The 13,386-nt window shown below is 39.3% G+C and overlaps 2 protein-coding genes across 2 annotated transcripts in view; one reads left to right on the forward strand and one right to left on the reverse strand.

Moving 5' to 3' along the window:
- Window positions 1–13,386, reverse strand: part of slc22a21 (solute carrier family 22 member 21) — a 47,395-nt gene that overhangs the window by 13,421 nt on the left and 20,588 nt on the right. The gene's annotated exons all lie outside the window — the stretch shown is intronic.
- slc22a5 (solute carrier family 22 member 5) lies at window positions 5,917–10,713 on the forward strand. Its single transcript, XM_034293130.1, has 10 exons — window positions 5,917–6,423; window positions 6,660–6,763; window positions 7,050–7,204; window positions 7,797–7,968; window positions 8,061–8,187; window positions 8,456–8,553; window positions 8,697–8,911; window positions 9,210–9,392; window positions 9,860–9,995; window positions 10,427–10,713. Exons 1-10 carry the CDS (start codon window positions 6,031–6,033, stop codon window positions 10,509–10,511), a joined length of 1,668 nt encoding a protein of 555 aa, XP_034149021.1. The 5' UTR covers window positions 5,917–6,030; the 3' UTR covers window positions 10,512–10,713.

The following is a 13,386-nucleotide window of genomic DNA, read 5'->3' on the forward strand; positions in this document are numbered from 1 at the left end:
GTTTGAATACAGCCCTCAATTGGTTGGTGATTTGGTTTCCATTGACTGTTGTTACATCACTTTGTTCTCAACTAATTACGTAATGTACAGTAAAGATTTTGATCTTGAATGTATTTTGCTCATTGAGACCCGATGTGTGATTTAAGTGTTCCCAAACATACCTTTATGGTACAGCAGCTAGACAGAAGCCATTCCTGAGTAAAAAGGGATGTGACATGCTGCCTTAAGGATGCTGAAAGCATGAGGAAAAAAAAATGATTGTCGGATTAGACCAAAATCTAACTGTTAGGCCTGAATGCTTCTGGACAAGTCTGTGAATGTCTATAAATTGGCCAGCCAAAGCCCCGACTTGACTGCAGCTGAGCATCTGTGGGTAGACCTCCAGATCACAGTGGAAGACACTCAGCGTCCAATTTGACAGAGCTTGAGAGGATCTACTAGGTACAATTGGAGAAAATTCAGAAATCCAGGTTTGCAAAGCAAGGCAATGAATGACTGTCTGAGAGAATGTGTGACGCAGATAGAATGCAGGCAATAATTACCGATGTGTATAAAGGGCACTTGTTGAGTCTAAGGGGAAAATAAATGGCAGGGGCTGAAACCACACCGGGGTCTATCTGTGCACGTGCCTGACTAAAATAGACCATTAGGGGTGGTTTCGCAAACACACACAAATTAAGACTAAAAAATAACACGGAACTCAATGCATTTATGGGCTGACTGGACCTTCTGAAACTTTTTGTTCCTTCTGAACAATAATGAACTCTGTATGATAACTGCTTTGACGGCATTATATGGCTGCTATTTTAGTTAAGATAACATTTGTGATTAGATTACCTGGTCAAGGCTGTTGATAAGCAACTGCTTACCTAATTTGAAATTACTGACGTAGTTTCAACATTCTGCTTCCAGTTATGTAAATTCAGAGAGTCTTACAGGAGCAATTAGGGCTAAATTGTGGGATTTGCCACCTTGTTGGCTAGTGAATTTGAACAAGCAACCTTTCAACTAGGCTGTAATCACTACCTCCTATCCTACTATCATCCCAGATAGGAATGAGTAATCGGGAGACCGGCGACCCGATATGCTTCGCAATTCATTTTAGAAGATGGTGTGCCAGCTGTAGATGCTTTTACAAAATGGCATCTGAGCTCCTACCGATTACATGCCATTATCTTCCCACAGACCAACCGCTGTCCTCCAGCTCTTAACGATTTTTATTCTAGCAACTGCTGTCACTTGTATATTTACATATTATTCATTATGTATTATTTAACAAATGTTCTTTTTTTTTATATTTATGTGAAGAGAAAAACCAAATCAATTAATCCTGTAATCTTTTTTTTTTATTTCCAGGCTTTGCAAATAAGTATACATGAATGTTAAAGAGATAGATCTAGATTCATATTTGGGTAACATTATGCATACCCTGTTTTTTTTTGTGAAGGTCCATGGATTCATTTTTCACAACAAGCCGTTATTCACCTCTATCACAGCCTGGAACTAGCATTATTAGCATTATCAAAATTCATGAGTTGAAACTGTGCGTTCCAAGCTACATAAGCTGCATTGCAAATGGAAACAAACTGAAAAAACACGTTGTCTCAAATTGCATACCATCTTTACTATACAGCATGCTATGAAGATTAGTATTTCTTAAACTATAGTACAATGGAAGTAATGTGCCAAAAGTGCCCGGATTATCTACTATTTCCGGTGGATTTTTAAAAATACGCAACCATGCATGCTTTTTGGGGTAATATAGACCAAAAACCCTAAAAGATGAGGGGTTTGCAAATATTCTATCATCTTTTCACTTGACAAAATACTCAGTTATCGTCACCAATATTGATTGTTTTTACACATGTGAAAGACAAACAAACGTTGTTGTGGTATGAAATGTACCATTCTAGCTACGTTAACATTATTAGCTATTTTAAGAGAATTTATTAGGTGCATGTGTCAATGTTATCTAGCTAGCAGTATCCAACTATCTTTGCTCAAGCAAGGTTAGCTTTGGAAGTGTATAAATTGTCTTTCAGTCTCTGTAGCTTGGGCTAATTACAATGACCATTCCAAAGTAGTAAGATAGTAGTACTCCTGGCTTGTAAGAAATGTAGGTGGCAGGTAGCAAAAGACATACATGAATGTAGTGGAAGTAAACCGTTCATAAAAAAATACACAAGTTCATAAAAAATATTAGTCAATTTAACACAATAATGGTGTCTAGCAAAATATTCAAACTTGTCTGGATTTTAATGCACGACAAAATAATCTAATGACCAGATGCAAAAGACGTGGTAGCATGCCCAGATTCTGGCATATTATCTTACAAAACTTTATATACTTCACCATCATCCGTGAAGTACGTACTTGCAGAATGTAGGACTTAGTATGCGAATTGAGACAGAGATGTACTCACACGTGTCATACTCTGTTTTTGCCAGGAAGCCTAAGATACCCATTTGAAAATGTAAAACTAAAATGTGCACAAGTGTGTGCATGAAAATGAAATGCCTGTCCAACTGGTTTTTAATTTGAAAAGGTGTGGAGTAGTGTCAATCCAAAATGTAGCTGTTCTATCAGTGGCTCTGGGTTAGAGGCCGGCTTTGAACAAACAGGATATGCTCAGAGACTTGATGTGGACCCTCACAGCAGTTGATCGCGGTCTGGTTACAAATGGCTCCTATATACCAAGAAATGTACATTTGAATTGCATACAGCGCTTGTACAACAAAATGATAATATCAATATGTTTTTCTCTTTTATCTGAATGCATTTGGCCACTATACAGCTGATACCTAATGGTTTAAATAGGCCAAGGCCTATTTAAACATAGTAATTTTAATTACTATGTTGTTACTACAGTTATTGTAGCGTTAGGGACGATTTAAAAACGAGAAAGACTTATCTTGCATAATAATTTCCATAGGTTTTGAATGTGCCCTGACATGTTCCAGACGTACTGTAACACTTAATCAGGCGTCTGCACTGCACACAAACGTGATACAGTTCTGACACAATTGTGTTCACACTGGCAAACCTCCGGGGCCAGGGGCGAAAATCTGATAGCAACTTTGGAGGGGACAATTACATGAAATTTCCTCAAGAGCAATTCTTGAGGGGGACACCAATAGTAGTGCTGTAATACTGTTTTAGAATCAGTTTGTAGCTCTGCAAATTCAGTCAGCCACCAATGACAGACTGTCAGATTCCCACACATGCAGTGTACCACAACCTGCAAGATGTACCACTCTTGAGGGCTGGGGGGGGGGATCAAACCATTTTGGATCAAACCATTGTGAGACAAAGTGCTTTCATTGCATCTTATTAATATTACTGATATTACATAGTTACATTTACAGTGATGCAGTTGTGCTCAAAATATTTGTACCAATTGTAATTAAAACATGAGTGAGCAGGCAAAACACGTCTTTTATTTCTTAAGGGATTCACATTCAACTGTAGGTCATAACAGAATGGCACAATCATAAAACTAAACATGGCAACAAAGAAAAAAATTAACTGACCCCTTTAGCATTAATGAGAGTGTGCAGTCTTTTGTAATAGTTGTCTATGAGGCCCCAAATTCTTGCAGGCGGTTTAGCTGCCCATTCGTCTTGGCAAAATGCCTCCAGGTCATGCAAAGTCTTTAGTTATCATGCATGAACCACACGTTTGAGATCTCCCCAGAGTGGCTCGATTATCTTAAGGTCAGGAGACTGTGATGGCCACTCCAGAACCTTCACCTTTTTCTGCTGTAACCACTGGAGGGCCAACTGGGCCTTGTGCTGTACCCTATATCTCAAGAATTACGTTCCCTGGGCACTATTGTAAAAACCTTGATTACGTTCTATGCCAACATATCTAGTTGCCACTACATCGGGGGGGGGGGGCAGTTTTCCCCAGGATGAGTGGGTTGTGTCCCCCACATCCCAGGATGAGTGGGTTGTGTCCCCCACATCCCAGGATGAGTGGGTTGTGTCCCCCACATCCCAGGATGAGTGGTTTGTGTCCCCCACATCCCAGGATGAGTGGGTTGTGTCCCCCACATCCCAGGATGAGTGGGTTGTGTCCCCCACATCCCAGGATGAGTGGTTTGTGTCCCCCACATCCCAGGATGAGTGGGTTGTGTCCCCCACATCCCAGGATGAGTGGTTTGTGTCCCCCACATCCCAGGATGAGTGGGTTGTGTCCCCCACATCCCAGGATGAGTGGGTTGTGTCCCCCACATCCCAGGATGAGTGGGTTGTGTCCCCCACATCCCAGGATGAGTGGTTTGTGTCCCCCACATCCCAGGATGAGTGGGTTGTGTCCCCCACATCCCAGGATGAGTGGGTTGTGTCCCCCACATCCCAGGATGAGTGGGTTGTGTCCCCCACATCCCAGGATGAGTGGTTTGTGTCCCCCACATCCCCTCCAGGATGTCCGCCTATGTCCAGGGGTGGTCGATCAGAAATGTGGCGCACACTAACTTGGAAAGGTGGTGTCTTGAGCTATCGATATCTGCAAGTTCACACAATCGAATAATCTAGCATTCCAAGTCTTTCTCTGAAAATACAGCGTGTTGTAAATAAGCTCTAAATGCTGTAAAATACAATATAAAACATTATTTAGCATTCTAGTTTTGACAACCAATGAATGAGTGCTTTCTAACATTGCAGTCTTTGTAGTGCTCTTAGAATACAGCTGGCACATAATGCACGTGTGAACACATTTTGATGCATGTGGCCTAACAGAAAACAAAGTCCATCAAAATCAATGATCAACAAAACAATCAATCTGGTAATAACATGTTCTCAAGGAAGGTGAGTGAGAAAGATTGTGTCCTTATCTTTTCATTTATGTTGATTTAAACATTAAACTGTGACAAGTATCACTTCCTCCTGTTAAAGTTACCTGCTCTGTGTCTAAGTTTTGTTAAGCGGAAATCTAAATTAATATAACTTAAAGAGCATTTGTAAAGGATCAACTCATTCCATCAATACATTCCACCAATAAGTCAACTCAATGATGACGGGTTGTTTAAACTTTGAATGACAATTAGGCTTGCTACCTGCCCCCCCGCCACCCCCACACCAACACAATCCACTCAAATCTGCTTAGTCAGGGGGAAACTCATTGCTATACTATAATTGATTACTCTGGGAAATAATCTTGTCAGACATTAATGAATTTAATGACTGACAGATTGGATGAGTGAATAAAACTCCCCAAACTCCAGCCAGAGAGGTTACATGAAGTCAGAACCCTAACTGAGGACATTTGCTTGAGGACTCTCTCAAAAAGTGCTAGAAACTAGAAAGTAAGTACAGCATACATACCTTGGTACGTTAACAGAAGATGCAAATTTTCCTTAGTAGTTATATAATGACTGCAGGTTTAGGCCTGTTTTAAATTCCAGTATTCTACCAATTAATTATATTTGTTTGAGTTTTCCTGCTTGAACCTGTGATTACAAGTTGACACACAGTTAATTGGTTGAACACAACTTATAGGTATTAAAAAGTTTTGTGGATTTTTAATGCCATCTAAAACCTTCACAGTACCATCACGTGCAATTCCTAAGGGAATTTACAAGTGCAGGAATGTTGTAGAGAAAATGCTACAAAACACTTGCAACCAGGACTGACATTACATGGGTGTTAATATGGCTGTTTTTATGGACTGTGTATTGAATCTACAGTATATTTTAACTCAATCAGAGGTAATGAGTTTGAGGTCTTCCTCTGATGTTTAACAGGTTATGTTCTTTTCTGTTCTTTAAATTAACAAAGACAAAGGTGGATACAACCATTCCCTGCTGGGGATTAACACTGGGACCAACTCTCTGTGACACAGGGAATGTAACAGCTGTGCTCTGTGGCTTGTTGTTAAGGGGCCCTGGACTTCACCAGGTCTGGAAGTTGGAATTCTGTCCGCTTGAGTGTTTGCTACAAGATAACTTAACTCTTCAGTAGCCATCACTTCTTTGATACACACATCGTGAACAGTATCAGGTGTTCCATTTTCCCTCATACGGCTGTGAGAATGGGAGATTATGATGACATTACTGCTTTCCTGGGGCAGAAGGGGCCTTACTTCTATACCACCTTTTTTCTTCTCAATGTAATTTATATCTCCACTGGATTCTTTGGGCTGTTCTTTGTATTTGTTGGAGCTACTCCCCCGCACCACTGTTTTATCCCAGAATCAAGTAACCTGAGTGAGGTATGGAGGAAAGCAATTATTCCCACTGAGGTGGTGAATGGACACGAGGAAAATAGCAAGTGTAGCAGATACAGGCTGGACGTAGTCCGAAACCTGTCTGCTCTGGGATACATTCCTGGACTGGACATCAACCTCACTCAGGTGGATCAGGAGCGTTGTGTGGATGGATGGACCTACAGCGATGACATCTATCAGTCTACCATAGTCACTGAGGTGAGTGTCTAAAACACTCCTGTGGCACAAGCATTTGGCCATGAATTTGTGAACTGATTGTACTAAATGGTGCATATCCTTTGAATTACTAAATGTGTTGTAATGTGTTGTAATGTGTTGTGTCAACACAAGGGAACATTTATGTTTCACCTAAAACCAATTGTTAGTCAGCATGGGTTTGTTAGTGTGGCCTTTTTCTGCCACAGTTGCTGGAATGATGTGATTTCTCTCTGCAGTGGGATCTTGTCTGTGACAATGAGTGGAAAACTCCCTTTGCCTCCTCAACTCTCTTCATTGGTTTCCTTATCGGATCATTGGTGTCAGGCCAGCTTTCCGATAGGTAAATGTTTTTCATGCAGGTCACAACTGTTACCCACACATATATTTCCCATCCTGTACTTGTATGTGATGTATTCTGTCGTAGGTTCATAGTAGTAGACTGCATGTGGAAAGTCATATTTTGCAAGTCTGTCAAGTCTAAATATCAGCTAAATGAATGACTACAGCGCTCTCTGGTGTCAATCAACAGGCTTGTCATGGAGAAATATAGGTCCAACATAGTCATGCATATAATCTTGCAGAGAAGAGTTTTGTGTTATTTACTCCTTTTTCTTTTTTTTTTTTAGGTTTGGGAGGAAGAAGGTGCTCTTTGGCTCTCTTCTGGCGCAGATGCTCTCTGTGTTCATTCAGGCTTTCTCACCCTCATGGGAGTTTTTCTGTGTATTGTTCACATTTGTTGGGGCCTCTCAGATATCCCTCTATATCACTGCATTTGTACTGGGTAAGTATTTAGCTAGCGTAACTGGTGCAAAATAAATGCATGAGTGGCCTCCCAGAACCTTTTTCAGGGGGAAATGTTCAAAGATAACTGTATTTTTGACATCCCAGAATCCTGGATGTTGTAGGTTTCTAGTGAATCTGTGGAGGGTGGGTGAGCACTGACATGAACTCATTTGATAATAGCATAATCTTAAATCTTTGTTGTGCCGTTTGATTATAGTCATTTGACGTTTATGTCAAGTAATATTCATATATCTAACGGAGCACATGCACATACATTTGTAGTAAAACTACAAAAAAACATTGTAGTAATATATATTTTTTAATCGTATCTCTTTTTGTTGTATAGCTGGACAACTTTTAATTTGATCATTCAAAATTATGATCACTAGCTTTCGTTTGGTTTGGGATTCATACAAAAGAGGGCAGAGTGGAAGTACTGTAGTTCCATTAACTTTTGGCAAATCAAATAGGTTCAAAGTAAACTGATGTTGCACTTTAATTGAACAGTGGACAAAGTTGGGGTTGTTTTTTGGTTTAACGTTTCTGTTTCCAAAACATAAATATGAAATGATTGTGTCTGTCTTCAACAGGAACAGAGGTGTTATGCAAGTCCATGCGTGAAATCTTCACCACTCTGGGGGCCTTTCTGCACTACTGCATTGGTTACATGATATTGCCAGGGATCGCCTATGCAATAAGGGATTGGAGAACACTTCTCATCACCCTATCCAGTATAACTGTGGTGTATATCCCCTTATGGTGGTGCGTTATCAACTTATACAACTAATTAAAACTATAACACAGTTAAAATTGTCAGCGTGATCAATTCACAATAAACTCTGTGCCTACATCAGGATGATCCCAGAGTCTCCCAGATGGTTGTACGCCCAAGGGAGAGTGGAGGAGGCTGAGGTCATACTGAGAGAAGCTGCCAGGAAGAACCGGGTCACGGCACCAGAGGTCATCTTTAAAGACGCTGAGGTGAGTTTTAACCTGTTTGTGGGATGAATACAAAACAAAACATGAACACAGGTTAAACTATATCTGCCCTTTTATTCTTCTTAAAATAATATCTTATATGTGTTAATGGAACTACAGATGTTTCTATTTGGATGCGCTGTATTTTATGCAAAAAGAAATTCTAGCATGCCTGATGTTTGCTTTTTATAATGTAAAGCACTTTGACTAGCCCTGTGTATGAAAAGCTGCTATAAAAATAAACTTGCCTTTTCCATTAAATCAAAAACAGTTGGAAGTATCGTCGCCACCTACAAATAAATACAGCATGATTGATGTTGTGAGAACCAGCAACATTAGATTTGTCACACTAGTCTGTTTGTTTCTATGGTGAGTGCTTTTCCCAATCTGTTGTTATCACTGAGATTCTTAATAGTTAAAAAAAAGTTTTTTTTAAAAAGAAGCAATGACACACACATGCTGATCGTACAGTATATATTTTATTCAAGATTTTGCGTATTCTGCCTTTTCAGGATGGCAGTGAACATTGGATATTATGGTCTCTCGCTAAATACCTCCAATCTGAGTGGAAATCCTCATCTTAATTGTTTCTTGTCAGCTCTTACTGAGGTCCCAGCATATGTAGTATCTACATTGCTCCTCAGAAACTGTCCCAGAAGACCTCTGCTTTCGGCCTTCCTCTTAATAGGAGGAGGAATGCTATTTGTAATCCAAGTCATCCCAGAAAGTAAGATTTTGGATGATAAAGATTTTTAAATGCTTTATAATAACAAACTTCTATGTATGATAGGAACTGAACATTGCCAATTAACCAGTCCAATTAACCAGTCCAGGATTTCAATATAACAAACATGATTGAATGTTCAATACTTAACCCCTTGTTTAAAAATGTTGAATTAGCTTGAATTAGTAGAGATATAACATTTCCATTAGGCATACATGTCCAGATAAGTTAAGGCTTTTTAAATTGCATGCCAGCTTTGAAATCACACATTCATCCCAAAACATCTTTCTTCTCCCTGTAGATCTGCCTGGTGTAGCTATAGCCTTGGAGATGGTTGGGAAGTTTGGCTTCACCATGTCCTTCACTGTGGTCTACATCTACACTGCAGAGATCTACCCCACTGTGGTCCGGAGTGCTGGAGTTGGCATGTGTTCTTCAGCGGCCCGGATTGGGACTATTGCCGCTCCATATGTGATCTACCTCGGTACAATCGCATACATTAATCGTTCAGCTGAGTTTAAACATAACTGGACACAGTCAGGATGCAAATTTTTCGCTGGCAGACAATCCTTTAGAAACAGTCCTCTGTTCTGTTTTTATTGTATTTTATCCATGAATTATTTGTATGGTTCATGCTGCCTCGGTACCTGAGCAGTAAAGGGCAAGATTTTTCTGACGTATTCTGTGTCCTGCGCAGAAAGCAACAAGTCAGGTGGCAAAGGTTACGCTGTAAAGTCTGAATATTATTGTGTCAACCATCCTCAAAATGCATGGGTTCTTCCACAGAGTTTACACATTTCCTCTTAAAATTAATACACAACGCCCCCTGGATTTACCTCTGGGATCCTCTAAACCTAAAACCAAGTTGAAAATGAATTAATTTCTTAACAAATGTGCATCAGTTCATTATGACCTGTCTGTTTTCTGGCCTAATGCAATTTGTTTTCACAGGAAGTGTTAACAAGTACCTCCCCTACATTATTATGGGGAGCTTGACTGTCGCCTCATCCGCTATGAATATTTTCCTGCCAGAGACGTTCCGCAAAGAGCTACCAGAGACAGTGGAGCAGATGCAGAAATTTAAAGGGTATGTCCTACTCTTAAGGACAACATTGAAATGTACAATTAAAGTAACTGCCCAGCGTTTCCATGGTTCAGAAGAGAATAGTTTATATGTAGTTAAATGAATCTCCATCTACACCCATGCATGTGTTATACCTGGGACCTTATACACCTGATCCAACATCTGACCCCTGACCCCAGTGACACTGCCCCCTGGTGGTGAGAAGTGACAGCCCAAAATAGACACAACTATGCAAAAAAACTATATAAAAATGTCTCACACCTTCATACTTTTCTGTGCATGAATAAGAGTATAGGGAATGTCAATAATATCTCTTCAGAGTGTGTTAACAGAATATGATACATGAATATTATGGTGTCACTGAACACACTTAAAGATTATTTGTTTTGTTATTATTTTTTATATATTTTAATGTTATATTTTATCTTTCACAGGTTGTGCAGAAGAGAGCCAAGTAAAGACAATATCATGGAGAAAGAAGGCAATAAAACAACCATTATAAATGAGGTCAAACTGTAGTAATATACCTTTAAACTCTTCTTAAATTATTACGACCCAGCCAAACTTAGCAAGTAGGTTATTCTCAATGGACGGGAAACGATTGGTTAGACTTTGTTCTAACTTGCTTGGGGTATGACTGCTGTACTGAAAGTGAACATTTTATTTAACTTTTTTACTAAAATTATTGGCAGTTACAGTTGTGCTCATAAGTTTGCATACCCTGGCAGAAATTGTGAAATTTTGGCATTGATTTTGAAAATATGACTGATCATGTAAATAAAACTATTTTATTTAACATATGAAGCCATTTATTATCACATTTCTTAGCTCCTTTTTAAATCATAATTATAACAGAAATCACCCAAATGGCCTTGATCAAAAGTTGACATACCCTTGAATGTTTGGTCTTGTTACAGACACACAAGGTGACACAAACAGGTGAAAATTACAATTAAAGGTGAATTCCCATACCTGTTGCTTTTTAAATTGCAATTAGTGTCAGTGTATAAATAGTCAATGAGTTTGTTAGCTCTCACGTGGATGCTCTGAGCAGACTAGATACTAAGCCATGGAGATAAGTAAAGAACTGTCAAAAGACCTGTATAACAAGGTAACAGAACTTTATAAAGATGGAAAAGGATTGCAAATGCCAGTCAGTACTGTTCAATCACTTATTAAGAATGGAAAATTCGGGCATCTGTTGATACCAAGCCAAGGTCAGGTAGACCAAGAAAGAGTTCAGCCAAAACAGCCATAAGAATTGTTTGAGATACAAAGAAAAACCCACAGGTAACCTCAGGAGAAATACAGGCTGCTCTGGAAAAAGACAGTGTGGCTGTTTTAAGGAGCACAATACGACAATACTTTGATGGCAAGATGAATGCAGCATGTTATCAGAAAATACTGGCAGACAATTTGCATTCTTCTGCACAAAAGCTGCGCATGGGACGCTCTTGGACTTTCCAGCACGACAATGACCCTAAGCACAAGGCCAAGTTGACCCTCCAGTGGTTACAGCAGAAAAAGATGAAGGTTAGGAGTGGCCATCACAGTCCCCTGACCTTAATATCATCAAGCCATTCTGGGGAGATCTCAAACGTGCGGTTCACGCAAGACGACCAAAGACTTTGTGTGACGTGGAGGCATTCTGTCAAGACTAATAGGCAGCTATACCACCTGCAAGAATTCGGGGCCTCATAGACAACTATTACAAAAGACTGCACGCTGTCATTGATGCTAAAGGGGGCAATACACAGTATTAAGAACTAAGGGTATGCAGACTTTTGAACAGGGGTCAGTTCATTTTTTTCTTTTTATTAACGGTACATATATTATCAATTCTCCAAGGGTATGAAAACTTTGAAAACAATTGTAAAATATTACTGTTGGTCAGTTGATAATCTGCAGAGGATCTAAAGAAACATGGGGGGTTTTGAACATATTTATTTTGCAATACATTGCAAATCCAAAACCATATGAGCAGAGGTAAATGTATATATTTCTTAATATTGAAAAGCATTTAACCCAGAAACAATGTCTATCTGGGTTTATATCGGTAGCTCTTCATATAGCACTTTTGTCTATTTATCAGCATTTTAGGCATAACGATTTACAAGGAGTTTGTAAGCTAGTCTAAACAGATTTTGGACCAGGAAATGAATTAACAAAGTGCTCTCACCTGTATGAAAATAAAACTATACTTGTTTAAGTGGGTGGCTTTCACCACATTTACTCATTAATTGTTTTTAAAAAGGTTGTTTAAATGACTCATCGTCCGAATCAGATCATAACACTGAAATGAGTTGTCTCTAAACATTGGGCTAACCATGGACCTTCCCTCTGTGGTTGTTTCTGATTTGTTTTTTTCATTCACCCTCTGGCATCGTTAGACCCGGGCATCCGGGGCAATATTATTTTATAAATAGCCAGATCTCAAATTATTTATATATATATAAAAAAATGTAGTTCCCGATCATGCATTAAAGCACTAAAAAATATGATATTGTTGATTAAAAAAACTAATGTTTTGGGTCCTATGTGTCATTCAAGCAGCAGATCAGCTTTGCTCTATCTGGAACGTGCGTATTTTGCGTGAGCCCGCTGAAAGAGTGTGCACCGGTCACATGGCTTGTCATTGTTGCCATCAGATTCTGACGGCTATGGATATACGATAATTTAATGATTTAATCATTATTCTTAGAGCAATATAAGAAGTGCAGATGAAGAGTAGGGCTGCGAGGTTTAATCGAAATCATATTGAAAGTGCAATTTGAACATGTGCGATCTTTAAACTGCAGAAATTATTATTTTTACTGGTGTGCCATCTTCGCTATAATAATATTCGTATTTTAATTTAAGCCTATTAGATGTTGATTTTAGAATTTGTTTGCCTAATAAAATATATTAATTCAGATTATTAGTAAAGGTTCACATAGCCTGTCACAACAGGTGGTGTAGTGCAGTGTTGCAAGAGCAAGGAACCAGGTGCAGGCAGGGGTAGTCGGTGTTGAGTCTTTAATTTATAAGAAATAAACAAACACCGAGCACAAAACACACAAAAGCAAAGGGCTGACTAAAGCAGCAAAAACGACTATAAGAAATGGTACAAGTACTTACAATAAACGGCAACACACACAACATCCAAACATGACAAGCACAATGAGACAAAATGTGGGGAGCAGAGGGGAAACATACATACACATACAAATTAGCTAGATTGGGACCTGATGTGGAAGATTGAAAACATGTGACAGTCCGGGATGTGTTCGTGAGAATATGGGAACTTGTGAAATTATGGCACGGTGGCGCTGCTGCTCACCGCACCATGACATAGCCTATCTACAAAGCGCTCTTACAACACATCTTCCCCTGCCTCTCCCTATTTTAAGACAAT

Source organism: Esox lucius, chromosome 7 (genome assembly GCF_011004845.1).
Source record: "Esox lucius isolate fEsoLuc1 chromosome 7, fEsoLuc1.pri, whole genome shotgun sequence".
Classification (NCBI taxonomy): domain Eukaryota; kingdom Metazoa; phylum Chordata; class Actinopteri; order Esociformes; family Esocidae; genus Esox; species Esox lucius.

Excerpts from the sequence above, each read along its gene's own strand:
- slc22a5 (XM_034293130.1), top strand. The coding sequence starts at position 6,031 with ATGGGAGATTATGATGACATTACTGCTTTCCTGGGGCAGAAGGGGCCT. Across the intron at positions 7,969-8,060 it reads GTGTATATCCCCTTATGGTG|GATGATCCCAGAGTCTCCCA; the intron begins GTGCGTTATCAA and ends TGCCTACATCAG. Across the intron at positions 8,912-9,209 it reads AATCCAAGTCATCCCAGAAA|ATCTGCCTGGTGTAGCTATA; the intron begins GTAAGATTTTGG and ends TTCTCCCTGTAG.